Raw genomic sequence first — 21,470 nt, 5'->3', positions numbered from 1 at the left:
AGTTCAATTCCTTGGCTCCTCCAGGCTGTGTGTCAAAGTGTCCTTGAGCGAGATGCTGAACCCTGAATTGCCCCGGGTGGCTGTTCCACCATGAATGTGTGTGAATGTTACTTCCTGTTTGAGCACTTAGTGTACGAATGTGAGTGGAAAACCAAATGTCATTTCAAATTTTAACACATGATATATTGCACAGTAGCCTATATTTTAACAATATGTAGCGTATAGGCTAGCAATGCACAAAATAAGCTATATGGACAAAACCAACTTATCACCTAGAGTTTTTAATATATGAGAAAAACTCTAGGCCTACTGGATCAAAATGTTTGTCCATATATATGTGTGTGTGTGTGTGTGTGAATACTCCACAGAAATGTTTCATTAGGAAAACTAACACAGAGTTTCACATGTTTCTCAAGATCTGAGCTCAGTGTGATACCTCAGCCCTGCAGCCCCCCTAGGCTGTCTGAGCGGTGCCTCTCTCGCTGCGTGTCTCAGCCTCCACCAGGACACAGAGCTCCGCCTCGGATGCTGCTGTTGCTGTTTATCTGATTACCGCGATACGAGAGCTGCGTCTTCTTTATTCATTAGACTACCGGAGACCGGAGGAGAGAGAACGCCGAGGATGCAGATGAAGAGAGGGAGCAGCATCCGCCGGCCGCCACCATCTTCTCCCTGCAGGACATCGCGTGAGCCACCCCATTACACCACCCTGAGGTTATGAAACCGGCTGTAATCTAAGCCTGCATGCCTGCATCAAAACCTCCAAGACCGCCCTCCTCCCCCCTCTGCTCTCTAGTCTGCGATGACACTCGTTCTTCCTGCGTCGGTACCGCCTTGCCTCATATTTAGGTTATGAAATCGGATTCAAAAACGCGGCCTCCCGCTCCTTACTCCCGCTTAACACATGGACTATGTAGCCTTCATGTCCTCTGTCAATAAATCGGGTTGTGCGTCCTTGTTCGCCTGTCCGTCCTTTTGCATTTCTGCATTCCAGTTCGCCGCCCATGCGTCGCCGCTGCCGCTACCGCGCCAGGACTCTGAAATCTGCGTGAAGCGCGCGTCGTCTTCACGTCTCCGCACTCTCTCTGCCGCTGATGCGGTGCGCCTGGGCGCTCGCCGTCTCTTCGCGCTGGCCGGTCAGTGATCCTCCGGTCCAGGGGCGCTGGGGCCCTCAGAGAGGTAGGATGGTGCGGATCGTCAGCGCGCTGGGGCTGGTCATGTTCAGCGTGGCGCTGCTCATCCTCTCACTCATCAGCTACGTTTCCATCAAAAAGGACTTCCTGCTCAGCACCCCCAGATACGGACCTAATGGAGGATCCAGGATGTCGATGTTTCACGCCGGGTTTCGGTGAGTCCAGGCCTGGAGGTAGAGCTGCAGATGGAAATGCTGACTGTTGGTTTGCATCAGATGAGCTGAGTGTTTGGATTTTATTTTTAGCTATGTGGGGTACATGCTGACTGGGTAGAAAACAATTTGAAGGTAGCATACAGTTGGTGCATTATATGCTATGTGCTTGAGAGTCTTGAATCCTCATAAATGATGTTTAGTATTGCTGTTGTATAATTTTCCAGTTGCACATTCATCTCTCAGTTTTTGATGGTCAGTCTGAGCAATCAAATCAGAAAAATACAAAAGCCTGAATATATTTTAGGTAGCTCAGGAAGATGTGGCACTGATCAGACTCAGATGAAGGCCTCTCTGCTGTCTGAGGCCTGTCAGCTGCTGCTGTGGTTTCACGCAGTATTTCTCATGCTCTATAGTTTGATTAATCACGGTCCCAATAGATTTTTTGTTTCTCAGACCATACATGTTTAAAATGCAAATTCTCCTCATAGGCCTACACTAGAGGGCCAACAATATGCATCCCTATCCACACACTTTAGGGTAGTTTTAGTCCAGGGCTGTGTATCATGGTTTGAACTGGGCCCCTATTGTTCCAATAAGGGAAAATTGTAATGCAACAGTATACAATGATATTTTAGACAAAAGTGATTTTTGTTGAACTGTACTGTTAGAAAGAAAGCTGATTTTAGATCATTCTGCAAATCCAAAGTTAATGTCCAATGCAGTATTTTTCTTTCAACAATATCTGTACATGGCAACTACCTTACAGTATGGTTAGGGTTAGGGAAAGATCATCGGTACAGTTTTTAAAAAGTGAACATTAACTTGTGGATTGTGACGTGAGGCAAACTCTTGTTTCTTCATGAACGTTGTATGCCCAACTCGCCCTCCCACCTTCCTGACCTCCATGCTGTTACATTGTGTCTTGGCCACACTCCTTCATTGAACAGTGGCATTAAATCGTGTGGTGTGGGATCGCCCATGATGAGTGCAGTAACCCTATAATGGGCTACTTTGTGGTAAAAATTTAGGGAAGGCTCTTTCCTGTTTCAACATGACAATGCCTCCACGCACAAAGCCAGCTCCATAAAGAAATGGTTTTCACAGTTTGGAGTGGAAGAACTTGAATGGTCTGCACAGAGCCCTGACCTCGACCCCCTGCAACACCTTTGGGAGGAACTGGGACACTGACTGTGAGAAAAGGCTTATCACAACCAACATCAGTGTTGGACCTCACTAATGGGAGCGAACCCCTGCAGCCAGGTTCTAAAATCTGGTGGCCTGAAACCTGAAGAGTGGAAGCTGTAGTAGCAGCACATTAATGTCCATGGTTTTGGGATCATCAGACGGTTTCAATTTTCAGGTGTCCACATAGTTTTGCCTGTATTGTATATAAGTATATGTATGTGTAAGTATTGTGGTGAACAGCATTTACCTCAACAGCATCTTCAGCTGTGAAAAACAAACCACTTTGCTTCATTTGTTCACAGTTTAACAACCAAGAAGAAGCTTTAGAGCAGTGAAATATCACAGAGAGGTGTGAACAAGCCTCTTACTTAAAAAGTAGACATCACAACATATTAGCAGACTTTTATTTTGATAACCATAAATAAGATATGAGATTATGGGACTCTGGTTACAGATGCCTAAACCCTCTGCTCAGTTGAGGTGGACAAAATATTTGCGGGTAACTGCACTGACCTCCCTGTGGATGGGGATCTAGGCTGAAACTGACATGGTGTTTTTAGTTTTAGATGTTTTCAACGCAGCGACGTACCGGATTCGCTGCTGGTGACCTCACAGTGACGACATGATTCCAGCCCCTGCGGCCAGAAGCTGTTCACCAAGAAACAGTTAAAGAACATAACTCCCTCCAAGCCAAAAATGTTTTTACATTCAGATTGTAACGTTTTGTTTTTTGTAGGAATTGAGCAGATGAGACACGGCATGTTCATTAGTGAGCTTTGGATGTGCTGGTAGTTGTATGTTTGAAACTTGGACAGATCCAGTGCGTTCCAGCTATGTTAATTATACATTTAAACATTTAAAAATATTCCATCATGTCACACAAAACCTGTTAATTTTACTACAACTACTTCTAAAAGTAACACTGTTATTTTAAGTTTGTCATGATGGATGTTTTTATAAACTACAATATCCATGAGCCTCAGCCACCATTGCTGTGTAGAAGAATCCAGTCAGATAGACGAGTGAGAGTGGGAGCAATTTCAAAGGGCTTTGTTGTCTCAGTTAAATTTTTAAATGTAATGTAAATTTTTTTAATTTTAAGTGTTTCTTTAGAATATATGTAAAACAAAAACATCCGACAAGAAAATCCTATCAAATAAACAAATCAAGATAATTAAATCAAACAATAAGAAATAAATTAATAATAGTACATACATTTTTTGAAATTCTTGTCAGTGTTCTTACATATTTGAAAAGTAGTGGGAAGAGGAAATAAAAACTTATTAAATCCCATCCCCTGTACACAAATCAAATGCTTATAATTAATCTTCCCGCATCCCGTATTTACATTTACATATCTACTTTGTCATACAAAAAAGAAATTCAAAAAGTACACCAATTATTTAAAAAAGGAAAAAAGAAAATAAAACGAAAGAAAAAGGGAAATAACAACAACAACAACAATGAAACTGAGAATAAATACTAGCTCCAGTTGATTATTCACCTCCTTCTTCATCCCTGTAACCCATGAAAACTACATCTTTCTACCTGATTTTAAACTGATTTATGTTTGGACATTGCTTTAGTTCCTCATTGAGACTCTTCCATAGCTTTAATGCAAAAACTTTTCCTGGTTGTCCGTGTCCTGTTTGTTTTGAAATGGGATTTCCCCCTTAAATTTGAACCTCCCTCTCTCTTCCTGAATAATATTTGAATATAATAGCTTATTTTTGGAACAAAACATGGCACCATGGTCCCCATTCAAAATGGACCCCGAATTTAAAAGTAAATTCATTTCAGCATCAGTTTGTATGATTGGTTTTCTCGACAGCACAATCTTTAGCTTTCACCAGCTGTATTAAGTACATAGTTTGCTTGTACATTAACTGTGACCCAAGTATAATATGAAAATTAGAATATAGTGATTTGAAATTCTGCACACAACAGAAAGACTAATCAAAGACACCTTTCATGAGAAAATACATTGAGGAACAGAAGCTAATAGGCCAGAGGTGAGCTAAGTGAGGGGGCGGTGCTTACGCTCTCAATTAGTAGATTATTGTTAATGAGGCTGTGTGTCTGACCACCCACAGAACTAGTTTGAGATGGACAGACCCTGTGTGTGTGTTTACATCTGATTCCAGTCCAAACAGGATGTCTGTTGACACCACGAGAGCTCTTAGTAGGGGAGAGAGGTTTTTGTAGGGCCACCGCAGGAAAATCATTCTGTAAATCTTTGTTGTCCAACATGTTTGGGCAGGTCTGGAGTGGGATTATAAAACAGCATCGTTCTGATGACGGTTCTGGAGGTCAGCAAGCCGTCCTTGGCTCTGATTTACAGCACGAGAGCCGCATTCATTTCGCCCCTGCCTGTAATCATTTTCCTCCTTGCTCGCTGTCACTGCAGGCCAAGGTTACGCTCAGAGTGAGTTAGATGTGAAGGAGAGCAGCATTTTGATGAGAAAACACTCGGCTAGTGGACGAAGCTGTATACGTTTCCTGCTGTGTTGTTGTGGACTGAGAGTTTACCATCAGGAACAGGGTGATTCGGGGAAATTTTGGTCTTGCTTTGTATGCGGTGCAGCCAGTGGATAAGAGCGTGTTAGTCCATCTGATGGTCTGTCCAGAACTGTTGGCCAGATTACAATGAAAAAGAGCATATTCCAAATGAAAAAGGCAACCCCCTGATGCTTCCTCTAGGCCCATCTTGCCCACATTTCCGCTGACTGGACTCTAATGGTCGGATTTACTGAACACATTGAAGCCTTGTTTATGCTTGATAGAGCATCCCTGGATGCATTTGCTCCGCAAGCTGTTGTAACCAATGGTCGAGCACCTCCTATTCTTGTTACTAGGCACTCATCACACATGCAATGCTTTCAGTCAAGATGTCATGCAGCGAAGAATTTAATTTTTCTATGGTGTGAAATCATTCAGCAGTAAAGATTACTTCTACCTGGTTAGTTATACTGTATGTATATTGTACTGTTTGAGGCAGAGAAGAACTTCCCAAAAGTTTTACACATGAAATTGCACTGTAGTTTTGTTTAGGGCTTCATTGCACCCTTTATTGATTGTGACACTAGCTATAAACAGTAGTCAGAGGATCTTAAAAGTCATTAGGATTCTTTCTCTGGGAGCCATGCATGTCTGTACTAAATTTTGTGCCAATCCATCTGGCTGATGTCGAGATATTTCACAGGATAAGCGACCGACAACCTACCATTGCAAAACGTTGTGGAAGAATTTTTAATACATTCAAACTTTACCATTGAAATTAATTTGTGGTTTACATCAAACTTCTAGTGGCCAAGTAAAAAAACAAAATGTCTTATACTGTTACTGTTTGTCTTTTTATTATGTTGCCACAGCAAGTGGCAAAAAGTGCCATACAACTCAGTGATCACTATTAGAGCTGTATTACATCACAAGTGTTTTAATTGTTATACTAATATGATAAAAAATGCACTTCACCTCTTTATAGTCTGCTGTAGGTATTCCTGTCTGTCAGTTAAATGTCATTTTAAAGTCAATGGTGATGATTAAGATAAGAGTGAGATTATTCTTTTCTCTTCTATTCTGTTTTTGTTTTACATTCCTCCTGCAGTGAGAGGCCACCTCGCAAACCTGACCTGAGGTGAATACAGAGTGCTGACATTTTATTTAAAAACCACAAGGAAGTACTCTGTTTTTCCTTTTCTTTTATTTTAAGATCTATCTATCTATCTATCTATCTATCTATCTATCTATCTATCTATCTATCTGTGGTCTGACACTGAGCAAGAAAAAAACAAACAGCTAACTACTTTCTGTTGATCATTTGAAAAGTTTTTGTTTCACATTTGTAGCAGCGGAATCTTTGCTCTTTCTTGTAAAACCATAAGCAGCTTCTGCTTCAGCTTTTTTTGGCCGCACGGAAAACTGCAGCCATCTAAGTATTTGTGTCAATAACAACGCAAAGCAACGACGAGTCTTTGAGCCTGAATTTTCTCTGAAGCCTTTTGGACGGTGCGGTGTTAGATTTGAAACAGCATGAAATGAGAGTTTTTTTCCACACTTCTATCAGATCCCTTGGTGTGGAATTTAGCCAGTATTTGTCAGTATTTGACAACAGAATAGTGTGGCACATTATCTAATTATTCCAGCGAAAGAAACTTATAGACAGAAGTTTTGAGTTATTTCAGTTTATTCAAAGTTCTGTTCCTTGACACTGAAAATAATCATCTAAATATTTGGGGATCAGTCATAAAGTAGTATGCAGCCCAAAAAAATATCATTTTTAGTGATTATCTAATCTTATACAGAATAACTTGCAAATATAAAGACTGAAAAAGTGAAATCCTTTCCCAACTGCAATTTGTGCATCTTTAGTATTTCTACAGTATTTGTCTGGGCAAATTCCACACAGTAGCTATTTCATGCTGATCCTGATTCAGCACTGCACCTCTCTGGCTGAGCCTCACTACAAAGATGGCGGACGCTGCAACAACAAAATAAAGCTGCTGGAGGTCTGACTGCCATCAGATCCAGGTCAAACAGTATTTACACCTACTTTTTAGGTTTGCGTGAGACTGGCAGAGAATCATGGAGCACTGCCATGCAGGGCAGTAAGTTAGATGATGTCTGAATGATTACATGGGCTTTTGGTGGTGGATTTCATCAAAATCTCAGTGATCAAACATCTGACACTGTCTGAACTGTCCTGATGCAGTAAATTCTAACGACCTTGTACTTCATGCAAGATGAACCAAACTTTGCAAATACTATTTGACCAGTTGTTTCTGCCATAGCAGAGTCTTGACCTGAAACCTTGACATTTTGATGTTTCGACAAAGGCAGATAATTAGAGTTAAAGAGGCAAGTTCTCTGATTGAATCAAATTTCCAACATTGTGGAAAAACCTCTTTGTCTTTCTTAGAGTCAGTCAAGTCCAGTACAAAGAAAAGTCCACCATGCCTGTTCTGAAGTGGCTTAGATGGAAGTCATTCTACCAGGGGACAGCACCATGGAGAAGAAAAACTAAAATAGGCCTACGTTAAAAATGTCAAGGTTTCCATGCAAAAAAAAAAACAGGCTAGGCATATAGAAAAGCTTACTGTAAATTAGCACCTGGTTATTCGTCTGGTTAAGTCTTGGATTTATGTTATAAACACTTGTAGAACTGCAAGAGTTGAGGCTTCTTGCACTGCAACAAAAGTGTTCATCTTATCAAGTACTTGACCTCATGTTCAGTCTTAAAATGAGATCACATTTACCAACCAACTACCGATGAGGTGACATCAGTGGATTTGTCATGCTGTTTAAATGTTTTGAAATGCAGTGAACATGGCATCATTTCAAAATGTGGACAGTAAGTTGTTTTTAAACCATCTGGAAAGTGAAAGAAGTACATGGAACCAAATCTGGTTGAAGGGTAAATATTTCACTCCACATATGAAGTCAAATTAACTATGAATAACTTGCTAAGATGGACATAATTTCTGCAACAGTATGACCTTACTGCTTATTTCCCCACAGTACACTGGGTTGATTTTATTGTAGATACGAGAGTTGAAAAGAGGCTGAATCTGTGTTTATAATGAGTATAACTGTCAAACCAACAATGCAGTAGTATATATATAGATATATATATCTATATATATAGATATATATATACACTACACACATATATATACATGTATATATATGCCGAATGGCTCCTTTCAATCAACTTCTTTTGGAGGCATTTTAGCTTTAAGATGTTGGTACACAACATCAGATATGTAAAAATATTAAAATATAATATTGAAATTGGTACTTAAATATTAAACAAATCTTTATTTTTATTGGGTTTTATTTTTGTAGTTTAGGACAGCATTTCTACTATTGCATCAAAAAACACAAGCAGTCATTTGATGAACAGTTTTGAGGTATGTCCACACCAAGTTTACATATATGTGCAAGATATTTACAAATCAAATACAAAAAAAAAAAGACGTTGGTAAATCCTTGTGTTTCTGTTGCTTCTTACATACCAAAGAAACATTTTTAACATTCTCATCTGTGGTTGATTGGATGAACTCAACTCTTTTTCTTTTGTTCAGAAACATGAAAGAACGAAATATTATCATTGCTGCTGCCCAGAAGAAAACTAAACAGAACATGAAAAAGTGTAACATTTGACCTCAGATTAGTTTTCCTTAACAATTTCAGCATTTGCATTGTAATTTCAGTTTGGACCTGGTGTGTAACAGCTTCTACCTCCAAAAAAAGTGATTTCAATAATGTGACTCAGGTGTTTGCTTGTTTACCACCTGTCTGATCGCCTGACTGCTTGTATTTCTTGGCCTGTCTGACAAATGATCCTTCAATGGTTTTCAATGCAGGTAAATATTTTGCATTACCTACACACCCTGTTTTAAAACAGTTAAAATGCTGCTCAAAACATTTTGAAGTGCTAGTGGATGAAGCTGACCTCCTCCTAACACAGGAAGACTGGGTTAACATACATGACATACATCTCCTCCCTCTCGCTGTGTAGCTCCCAGCTGGCAATGAAGTATCTGGATCCAGCTTTCACTCCTCTGACCAACGCTCTCAGTGAGGACCTGCAGAACTCTTCTAAATGGAGCTACAACAGCACTGCTTTTATACAGCTGAAGTAGGTTTCACACACACACACACACACACACACACACACACACACACACACACACAAACACACACACAGCTGATTATGTCACATCACTTTTAGTTGTAGACTTTCCAAGTTAAACTTTCATGCATATTGTAAATACAAATCTCAAATAAATCTTTGAGATATGGTTATTTATTCATTTAGTTACTCATACATGTTAAACAGAAAAGTGGGAAATAAATCCACTGGTGTTGTCTCCCCAATGTTCTTGAGCTCTTCTCTGGTGAAAGAGCTCCAGGTTTCACAGCAGAAAACTGGTTTCCAGAGGTAATCACCATTATAGTCAATGCTTCTGAGTCCACCAGACGCGGCCGCTGTGCGAACCAGGCAGGAAGTCAGACACAGAACGGTATAGAGAATCCGGTTGTTTTTCTAAATAAAACACACTGTGGGAACAATAAACACGGTTAAAACAGACACAAAAGAAATCATTTTACCATGTAGCCTACTTAATCACAGTAGAAGCACAAAATGCAAACACTGATTACCAAATCAAAATCTAAACATGTCAGCAAAATCAGGCAGGCAAAATGCTCTGATTCTGAAATGCTCCTTGTGGAAAATGCAGCCAGAAGTTGACGGAATGAAGTGGGGTCACATAGAGCTGTGAAGGTAGTAGAAGCACAAAAAGGCCAAATTAATAACAAGTAAATTATGTGGGGCAGGCTGCGCGCTCCGCTGCTGAAACGCTTCTCAGACATTTCCAGTGGACTTTGACGCCGGGCTATGGACGGATCAAAACTGTGGTGCAGCTCTAACGTGCCGTAGCTATAGTCAGTGGATTCCTGGCATAAGTATGTAAGATTTCGCGGCATCTAGCGGTCTGGTTGTGAATCGCAACCCCCCCTCCCCCTTTCACAGAGTGGCTGACCCAGGACAAAAGGTGTCGTCTTCTGACACAGCAGAGAGTAGCCTGGAATGAAATGAGGTTTCTTTAGGTACATTATGAAATTATATTTACTTTATTCAGTAAAACCATATGTCATTGCAATTTGGCAACTGTGATACATTGTCACTGTTTCTGTATCACAGTCTATTATAAACCACATGATAAATGAAGTTTATACAAACACTGACAAGAGAAAAACATTACTTCTCTCTGTGATTATGGACCCTCGCCAAAACTGCCCACCAGCAATAATATCTGGCCCGTGGCCAGATTATGGTGCTTTGACAGCGGCAAAAAATATATACTTTGCCTACAAAATTAAAGCATGAGAACATTTTTTACCTCAATGCCTTATTTCGCGTTGAATTGAGAGCTTTTACTTTGAATCATTGCAAAGAGTCTGTAGCCTGCTTGACACACCTCTGAAAGAGCCTTCAGAAAACATGATTATCCTAAATGTCCACTGCCTGAATATACTGGGGAAATGAAAATAAGCGTCCGTAGGTTAATGGATGTGGATCAAACACAGGAACACACACACTGCAGCACGTTCTTTATTGTGAGCATGTGAAAGACAAACAAACACTGTAACATTTAGGTCAAATATGTCTTAAATTCTCACCCACCAGCTAACGGGTAAAAAAAATTGCTCCGATGCAGAACTTATTTGCCAACCGCTGCTGTATATTATTACTTCTTCTTTTTTGAACATATGTATTCAACGTAGTGATGAACATATACACTGCCAGACCCACAGAAATATTGGATCTTAAAGTATGCAAATTTTAAATAGTCCTATGTTTCAACATAGGTTTCCTCAAAAAATTCTCAAATTTTTCAATGACTTCCCTTCATGTTTAGAACTGCAGGAGGTATTGGGTTTGTATTGAGTTGGAAGGTTCATGGTGTTTTGATTACACACTGTGCAGGTATTGCACCTGTGGATTGGCCTCCGCTGAAGCATGTATGGTTGCTATGAAATTGTTCCATTTATGTAAACAGATATTATTTAGCCAGACTTGTAGATGCTTACAATAAGATAATAAAAGAAGATAATAAAACTTTTTTGTCTTGCAGAAAGGAGATCTCTCAATACATCGACATCCCCCACAACTTCACACTGACACGAGGCTCAGTCCGAATAGGACAGCTGATGCACTACGACTACTCCAGCCACAAGTATGTTTTTTCAATTGGCGAGAACTTCCGCTCACTCCTCCCTGAGGCATCCCCAATCCTCAACAAGCACTACAATGTCTGTGCCGTGGTCGGCAACAGTGGCATCCTCACCGGCTCGCGCTGTGGCGCCCAGATTGAGAAGTTTGACTTTGTCTTCCGCTGCAACTTTGCACCGACCGAGATCTTTAAGAAGGATGTTGGGCGGCGGACCAACATGACAACCTTTAACCCCAGTATCCTGGAGAAATACTACAACAATTTACTGACTGTGCAAGACAGGAACAACTTCTTCCTGAGCCTGAAAAAGCTGGACGGCGCCATCCTGTGGATCCCAGCATTTTTCTTCCACACGTCAGCAACAGTGACGAGGACACTGGTGGACTTCTTCGTGGAACATCAAGGTCAGCTGAAGGTCCAGTTGGCATGGCCCGGAAACATCATGCAGTATATCAACAAGTAAGACACACAGTATCACTGTAGTACATAAAAACAAAGACCCCTGGCCTGTACTACGAAGGGAGTTCAACCTACTCAAAGTTAACTCGGGGTTATCAGGTAAACTCAGGGTTGACAAACTCTGACCGCCTACACTGGAGTTAAACGGTGGATAAGATGTTGGTTAGTTGAGTCCGTGTTAACCCCATGTTAACTTAATTGGAGTTGGTGCGTGTTCGCTTAAAAGGGGCGTGTTCGGCCGTGCAGGCAGAGTTTTTTCGCAACGGCGCATGCTCCGTATTTCTCCAGAGGAATGCATGTTGGTAGTGTCAGGAAATTATGAATGTCAAGACATGTTAACAACTAAATCTAATATCTGGCGGACGACAAAGCCAGGGAGGCTTGTTGGCATCACATTGAGTAAATTTGTAGCCTAATTATCTTCACAGTGTTCTTATTGTTGTTTAAATCTCTATTATGTATTTTATGGGCTCTTCTTTTATGTGTAATATGATTAAGATGTAAAGGTAAAACTGCACATAAGGGCCATTGTAATAGAAAAAAAGGAGCCAGCGGAGAGGGGGAATAATCCGAGACAGAATTCATCTACAAGTAAAAAACTTGAATATTCTCTGACATTATAATCACACATTTATGAGAGAAACTTCACTTTGCAAGGCTGCAACATCACACACACGTCTGCTGTGTAGCCTATTATGCATGCACTGGAAAGTTATATTAAACTTTGCAATTGGATTTAGCAGTGAGGAAATACTCCTGAGTTTAGCCCCCAATCACTATCATGCAACGAAGAGACTTCACCTTGGATCGGGTATATTCAGAAGAAAACACCAGAGTGATTTTCGATTTTTTGTGACATTAATTTCAGGGAATTTCTGATTTGTCTTCTTGTAAATTTCACTTTCACCTAGGATTCTTTTTTTTTTCTTAGTTATTAACCCCGACCCAGGCTCCCTATTTTTTGGACACGTAAAATAGTCAATCTAAATATGTGAAAACACTTAGGAGAATTCAATTATACAGATGGGCTAAATCTAAGAAATGATCCCGCCTAATTAAGACTTCCTCTCTAAAATCACCAAGAACTTCATTGCAACCTCAGTGGAACAAATCAGGATGAAATCTAAACATATTTTATGAAGTGGTGTGTAATGATATCCAACTTCTCATCATTAACACTGAGTACAGATGCGGTGTGTAGTCCACGTGCACGGTAACCACGAACAAAACCTGCTCGGAGCCGTTTAGAGATGCAGCGTAAATTGCACATGGCAACATAAATTGCCATGTGCAATTTATGCTCGGGTAACACCTATCCACCTTTCGTAGTACGGGTTAACTGGGAAGTTACACCCGACGTCACGAAGTTACTCCTGAAGTTACCCGGATAAGCCAGTTACCCCGCTTTGTAGTACGGGCCACCAATCTCCACCTGCTATTCTCCTGGGATCTGTATCTGGATATGCAATGTTATCTGAATAATGACATCTTAACACGGGCCTTTTGCACGTGGTTTTAATAAACAACCTAATTATCTTCATTCTGCCCGCAGTGTTATCAGATCAGAATATGCAAAGTAGGTAGGCGGAGCTAGAATATTTTGTCAACTAACATGGTGTGTTCCGAGTCCAGGGAAGCAACGGATCCAGAAAACATATCCAGATACAGATTGCATTTTTTAAACTGTCAACAAATTCCATGAAAAGCTCAAAACCAACAATGCATTAGTCTGTTTCTCAATGCTTTACAGCTCAGTTTTTGACATGTATGGGCCTCTATGGCATAGAGGTATACGCCGTATCCATTCATTGTTGGGTTTTGGGCTTTTGAGGAGATTTGTTGATGTTAAAAAAGAATATAGATTTTAAAGCCCAACCCCGTTTCTCTATAAAATTACTAGTAATACCCTTTGGAGGGAAGTTAATTGCTGTTTGGATTATGTTCATTGGCAACAGTTCTCACACTGCCCATCTCTCTCTCTTTCTCTATCTTCATGTCTGTCTGTGTTTAAAATGTCCCAGTGTTATCTTTGTCCTGTTTGTGGAAACTAATGTGTCGTTATATTGTTCTGAGCTGTGCTCTATATGGCAAAGAGGAGATTTAGGCCCCAAAGCTGGATTATAAGGAAACAGCTATTTAGTGAAAGGTATGGCACAGAGTGGTGTTTTGTGTGGAGAGGGATTTAAGTCGGGTGCTTAGTGTTGTAGAAGCAGAATAGGCTGCTTGTACAGTAGCTTAATCTTCACCAATCCCATTAAAACTTCTTGCTCTAGAAGAATTAACACATTTAAGCAGCTCAGACGGCTTTCAGCACCTCAAGGACTCCTGGAAATGCTTTTGTTGAGGCCAGTTTGGAGAGTTACCCTTCTGTGACGATGCAGAGCAAGACTCCCTAATGAAAGCATCAGCAGTGAATAGATTGTTTTTATTTTTTATTTAACCATCTGAAGCCATTGCTTTCAATAACAGTTTATTCTGAATTTTGTGAGTCTTGCTGAAATAAGTAGGCACAACTGTTATTTTTTTGCTTTGTTTTACTGAAATTCTGATTTATGCTTCCATTCATATGTCACCCAAACAAATAAATACTTAATATATATTAATCTAATTCATGCATTTATCAGAACGTGGACTTACCTGTACTTTAATACCTCACATGGTAAATTTGGCAATATGTAGATTTCCAGTGGACTAATTCCATCAGTGCCAATGCAGGGTCATTTCATACTCTCGTCTCTGCTACAATATCTCTAACAGAAAAACTGTTAGTTCACTAATTGTGATTGCTGACATTTTTTTGATTGCAGTTAAGGTATCAGTGAAACTGAACACCTCCTGCAGGTGACACCTTAAGGTGATACCTTAAATGCCTACCAGGAAATGGATAGATTATTCTCTTTGAGCTGCAGGAAGGCTTTTATTGTTAAATATCAAGACAGGAAGTACTCAGTTTCACTGTCGGTAGCTTACTGATTATGACAATTTTATCATATTTATTTTTAGTGTCTGCTTCTTTCTGAGATCGCTTTTTCCAACTAATTTGACAATATTTCTCCGGGGAGTGCAGTAATAGACAGTGGCAGCGCCGACAGTTTGTCGGACTTAGCAACAGTATCTAAGGGGGAGCGGGGCTTAGCGAAGGGTCCATTAGAGCATGAAGACAGCGTTTCTGTAGAGAAACTTAGAGTAGCAGAGTGGTGGGTGTGACATCACTCTGTTGTACTGTTATAGTGCTGTAATGTACACTATACTGAATGTACTGTCCTGAAGATGACACGTAAACATGGAGGAAATGTTGACTTTGCATTAACAGAAAACATCAAGAACAGAGAATGCTAATCCTAATCCCATCTACAATATTATATTTACGAATAAAACAGGGAAATAAAAATAAAGGTCTGGATCGAATATAAGTTTTAAATGAAGAACTGGTTCTCCCAGGAAATAAAGGCCAATAAATAAATTGCCTTTTTTTTTATCACCAAAAAATCATGAAACAAAACATTAATTTGAGTAATTTAAATCCTGAACCATTAATGTAAGAGATAACTGAGCAGCAGAGTCAACATTTAAGGGTTTCACTTTGATCTATTCAAGATTGAATTCCCTTACTTACACTGCATGCAATTTGAAACCTGTAAGCTTCTTTTAATGTATAATTGTTCTACTAACTTGTACTCAACAGCTACTGGAAAACCAAGCAGCTGTCGCCGAAGCGCCTGAGCACTGGCATACTGATGTACACGCTGGCATCCTCCATGTGCAACCAGATACACCTGTACGGCTTCTGGCCCTTCGGCTGGGACCCCAACACGGGTAAGGAGCTGCCGTACCACTACTACGACAAGAAGGGCACCAAGTTCACCACTAAATGGCAGGAGTCCCATCAGCTGCCCGCTGAGTTCAAACTCCTCTACAAGATGCATAAAGAGGGACTCCTGAAGCTCACCCTCTCCCACTGCGCTTAGGCCTAAAACTGCAGCAGGTACAGCGCTTCTCCACAGAAGAATTCATGCTGTTTTGGCGAAAGCAAAATCTTGGATCTAAGACTGCATTGGTGAAATGGATTCTTAAACTGTTTTTATCTAAGATCCCTGGGTAAAAACCCCAAATCCTGTCTATTCATTTTCTAAGGCTCAAGAATCTAAAGGAGAAGAGGACTGCAACTAGTTTTTTGGAATAGGTGGCTGCAGCTGGACTTTTAGGCTACGATGCTCTTCAGCAGCATCACAACCATGAATTGCTTTGTGGTGTTTTCACTCATCACTCCTGGCACTACAGCGCAAAAATATGCAGATTAACTGTTTAAAACTATGGCTGTGATCAGACCCACATAAGCACCGTTAAATAGGGCAGATGCCTTGTTCATTTCTACTAGACCACTGTGTTGACACAATTTGGGTCCCGACGCCGGGGGCCATGGCAAAAAAAGTTGAACCTGGCTAGATATTTGCTTCAATTCAAGGCAACGTCATCCTGCAACACACTGTGTAGGCCAATCAAAAATGTGCAAGCGCATGTTGCTCGTGGATGGATTAGTTACTGACATAGTGAATATCCTGGTTCATATTTCATTGTCTTTCTAGTATCTGAAGCAAAACGCTACCACCAACACAGGACCTTGAGTTTTTTTAACCCAGTGCTGCTTGTGGTCTAACCACCCTGTAAGACAGCAATGTGGCTATTTGTAGTTTGACTACAGTGACCTGGTTTCTAATGCTGTGATCAGACTAAATGTTTCATCCTGACCAATCATAGCTTGCTGTGTTTAACAACTTGCATGATGTACATAGGTGATTGGTTTAGGGGGTCCAGGGACCAACTTCACTGTTCCACCTGATGGCATCATGCGACATCATTCCTCTTCTGTCATGATGTTTTTAGGTGTCCCCAACCCGTTCTCAGCCCAGGGCAACAAGTGTGGACGGATGATCGAGACCCCTTGGTGTTGCTTTTTAACACCGTGGGTACCCTTTAGTTAATATTTTGCATGTGAAGGGCTCCACGGTCAAGTTATCCAGAATAAATACATAATGTCTGGTTATTCTTTGAAAATAAAACTAGTGGTTGATGTTGTGAAACGCCACAACTTGGTAAAGATAAGGCACCAAAACTACTTGTTTTGGTAAAGATCATGGTTTGGGTTAAAACAACAAAATGACTTAACTTACATGACTTAAGTTACATACGTTAGAAGAGGTCATATTCTGCTTTTTGGCTTTTCCCCTCTGCTTTATTGAGTTATATCTCTTTTTTTGTGCATGTAACAGGTTTGCAAAGTGAAAAAGCCCAAAGTCCAGCCCAAAGGGAGTTCCCATCTCCCACAGAAAACTCTGCTCAGAACTGCCTGAAAACAGCTCGTTTGTTGTCCAGCCGTTACTTCCCCTTTCTTGTGACGTCACAAGAAAATGCGCGGCTTGTCAGACACGCCCTCAAAAACACTGATGGACAAACACTCTGAGCTGCAGCACACAGCTCTCTACTCCCTTCCAAACACTAGCTACCCTCCAGGCAGTCAGTGGACATAAAGTTGTTACTGTGATGTAGAGACAGAGCTCAGTTAAATCTTTATGGATGAAAGAAACTTTTGTTACAGATTAATAACTCACCACTCTGAAACTCTTGCTCCAGTCCATGTTGCTAAGCTGGTAAGGGGATATACAGCTGAACCGGCTTTTCAGGACCCGCCCTACTCTGCTTCTGATTGGCTAGTAGTCCTTAACTAGGTACTGCGCATGCGCAACTCCCAACAAAGATCTTTAGAAGTAAGATGCCTCACTCTGCAGCTAAAACGGAGTGTTCAACACACAGGGTGAAAAGAGGAGCTTCAGCAATGTGCAGTATGACAAAAAATATGGTGTTTTTTGAAAATCAAACCATGTAAACCTGTTCTAGTGCAACCACTAAACAAAATGATGAACCTGCAAATGAGCATAATATGACCACTTTAACTAAAAATAATCATTGTTGACTTTTTGTTTCACATGGGAAATGCACACCAGTCTCTCAGTTTATTGAACCATGATGCCAAAGGGCTTCCCGTTGCGCGTTAAACTATGACACTAAAGTCATGTGCGTTGGTACCAGATGCCAAAGGATGTGACAAAGCCCAGGTATTTGATGCCCTGGGAATGAGAATGGGCTGGTGCTTCACCCCATGTCTGTTGGGTAGGGTCATTAATGGGCTGATTTCGTGTAGTCTGACCCTAGCATTAGACATACTGATCTGTAAGTCTGAAAAGGAAGAGCAGTGATAGTGGCCTGCTTAAGAAAACAGGATATAATTCTCTGTTGCTACTGTTGACACTGATACACTTTAATCTTATACAATAACCTAGAATGAGTGCAAAATTAAGATAAACTAATCATAGATTAGTCATGTGCATAGTAATTTAGTCACAGGTTTATTAAAAAAATTCGATTTCAGATTTCAGTACATTTATTCTTAAATCTGCAACTCCTGAAGCTTTGGCACCTTGGATACAGCAGAACAAGTTGAAACGCACCATTGACATATTATTGCCTTATAAAATTATTACAGCAAAAGTGTAAACCAGCTACCTAATTGCACATCCAGCAGACACAGAGCAACATTGTCTTAATAGGATTTGTGACCTCCTTTTAGCTCAGGTTTGGTCCAACCAACTCCTTAGAAAAGTATTTGGTTCGTTAAGCTGCTGCTTGCTTTTTTCACCAGCAAGTCGCAAACTTTTTCTTTTTGCCATTTGGTGGTAGGTGGGCAGGTAGTGTACAGTGGCTTTATTAGAGCTTTTTTGCTGGATACAAGGGTGATACAGTACAATACTCTACCACAGCAACAACAAACTCAGCCATAATCTGTAAGGACATAAGAGTAAGCTTGTGAGTCCACAAGACATCTTTAACAGCTGGAGAAGCACAGACAGGGATAGACCATAGCTATAACTAAATTGTGGATAAAAGTATGGAGAGACAATAAGACAGCATCGGCACTGCAAATGAATGGGACAATGTCAATTCTACGATGTATTATTATTAGGCTGTGTGGGTTGTTTTCAAATATATTTGAACAAATTACATGCTAGTTCTAGTTTTTTTAAGTGACAGACCTCCTTTGTAAAGATGACTAACTAACTAACTGCATCAGCTACTGTAGCTGGTTGTGTAGCCAGCACTATGCAACTTATCAGGAAGATTCATTTTGAGCCAGTATGCTGCCATTTATTTCTTCTATGTTGTGGTAATTTCTTTATTTTTTCCCCTCCATTTTTGTGTGTTTTTCAAAAATATCAGGGTTTGAAAATCAGCGATATCTGTTAGAATGTAGCCTGTAGTCCCACAGTCTCATGAAACTCCATTTTAGCCCTTTGGCTCTATTCACACACAGTTTTATTTATTTATTTATTTACATTTGCTTCTGCTCGAGCGCAAGGGAATATAGGGATCTTACGTTAAGACTAAGTAAGCACAACAGTTTACAAACAAATTACAATCCTGATTGTTTTGGATATTTTGATCAATATTTTTGGTTGGTGATTTGAAAGAAATTATTATTTTTTGACATGTTTCATTTTAGAGCTTACATTTAATAAAACGTGTTTGGGTAAAAGAGAAAAATCATTTCACATCAATATTAGGTGTTTTAAAATTGTTATATTGTAAATTCTTAAATCCTTGTTCTAAATGATTACATAATCAACTACAAGGGCCAAGGATAAAGAGTGCAGGTTGTTGCTGCTGGATTATGAATCTACAAGGAGATAGTGACGGAAGGCAAACTCTGGTCCTCCTGTATAAATGTTAGATGCGCCATTTTCCATCCATCACCCTGACCTCCACACCCTTACTTTCCACCTAAGGGCACACTACATCTTGCATTAGTTCCAAACGTTGGCATTGGCTGTGAACTCTGCTTTCGTTCAATACGAACACAATTCCTGGGGATCCTGGGCTGGAATTTCAGTTCTTGAAGAAAGAAAATAACTACTGTATCTATAAGAAAATGCATTAGATGTTTTGTTTGTTAAGAAAGTGATTGAGCCACAAGTACCAGCAAAAAAAGATCTTGAACTTGAGTTCTAATTCTGACTTTTTAGGACTGGAAGTGTTTTTAATGTGCCCAGCATAAGACAGTGTGAGACAAGAGGGCCGCAGCAGATTAAAACAAAAAGGCATTATATTCTCACAGACACAAATTACAGTTTTTACATATCACACAAAACGTACAATTATTTTGACTAAAGTAAGGTTATGGTTAATGGCAAAATACACCCCAGCTGTTGTAATTTCTTTGGCCCACTTGGCATCCCATAGGCTATGTGTGCATTAGTATACTCAGGGTTTTGTGAATGGTACAGTTGTTCAAACTGCATTTATGGTTGCTTCGGTCTGTGTTTGTGAGTGTTTGTGTTTTGTGGAATGTTAATGTTTTTCTAGTCCATCAAGTGTGTGTTTTTACATGGGAACTGATACATATTTCTGTTGCTACATAATTTCCATCATATCATGTATCCAGATTGTTTCACACGTTGTAATCTGGAATTTGCATCTAGACATTCTCCACAAAGAAACATAAATTTACAATATAAAATGTACAGAGACATGGGGTCTGATGGTTAAAGAGACACTTATTCAACAAGACTATTATAACTTTGGTTATTATTATGAGAGGGGTCAAACCTGTGATTAACCAGTTACAGAAGTCTGTCAAACCCCCACGCCACCTACACCTTACATGAGAGAAAATGTGAATTTCTTACCTGTGAAACACCATTTCACATGTGATAAGTTCACTCATAGACATGTGGTTTTCAGGTGTATCAATTGTGAATTATATTTTTTGCAAGGGAGTCACTCTTCTTTTTTCATGTATTCATATTTGCTGCCATGTCTTTATGAGAAAACATGGAAAACTATTTTGTAGCTGAATTTCAGCTAAGCTTTGCCTTGTTTGTTTGTTTGTCTCCTACAGTTTCTATGACTTGAAACATTTTCAGGACTTTGACAAAAAGATTGTTGGCATGAAAATTAAACTCACTACTTCAAATTAGTAGAAAATGATGTTACTTTTTGACTTGAGCACATTACAAACTCGCTTAAGTCAAGAGGATGTAACTGTATTTTATGGAACATTTTATTTTTGTTATATAAAACATCATAAAATACAAGTTTCATGTAACATTTTTCCAGAATGTATTTTTTGGCACTTTGAATGAAAGATATTAACGAGGCTGGCTCCATTCAAAACGATATGTCTTTAAAGAACACTCTGTTTAGAGTTATATATTCTAAAGCCACATTTAGATATCATACACATTATGCTGTAGATTTACAAATATGTTTTATTCATACACTTGAAAGAAACTATATCTACTCTGTATTTGTTTAATCATTTAGTCATTAAAATGAATGAAATTATGAATTTGACAAAGTGAATCCTGTCTTGTTTTGAGTGATTGTTTGCTGATCATTTCTGAAATCTGTTATCTGTTGTTTATAATAATACTTTATGTACTTTGAAGTTTGAGGTTTGTTCTGTTCTTTAGATTTGTATCTACATTCTTGTCAAGGTTCACAATTTATCATGTCTTGCCCCACAGAAAAAGCCGTAAAGTTGCTACTAGTTTTTAGGGTTGCTATGTTTGTCAATGTGGTGCCATTTTGTGGGCTTAGATAGAAATCAATGGTTGTTTTAATGTGAGTCAGTCCATCCATCTGTCCTTCCAACACGTATCTATTGACCAAAGTCTTTAGAAATG

The 21,470-nt window shown here is 39.7% G+C and overlaps 1 protein-coding gene across 1 annotated transcript; it reads left to right on the top strand.

Annotated features, from left to right (window-relative positions):
• Positions 1 to 1,184: 1,184 nt before the first annotated feature.
• On the top strand, positions 1,185 to 15,701 carry st8sia3 (ST8 alpha-N-acetyl-neuraminide alpha-2,8-sialyltransferase 3). The gene is made up of 4 exons (XM_046067315.1): positions 1,185 to 1,348; positions 9,054 to 9,173; positions 11,176 to 11,733; positions 15,419 to 15,701. Exons 1-4 carry the CDS (start codon positions 1,185 to 1,187, stop codon positions 15,699 to 15,701), a joined length of 1,125 nt encoding a protein of 374 aa, XP_045923271.1.
• Positions 15,702 to 21,470: the final 5,769 nt, after the last annotated feature.

Source organism: Micropterus dolomieu, linkage group LG13 (assembly GCF_021292245.1).
Source record: "Micropterus dolomieu isolate WLL.071019.BEF.003 ecotype Adirondacks linkage group LG13, ASM2129224v1, whole genome shotgun sequence".
NCBI lineage: Eukaryota > Metazoa > Chordata > Actinopteri > Centrarchiformes > Centrarchidae > Micropterus > Micropterus dolomieu.
This window is presented reverse-complemented; position numbering and strand designations above follow the sequence as displayed.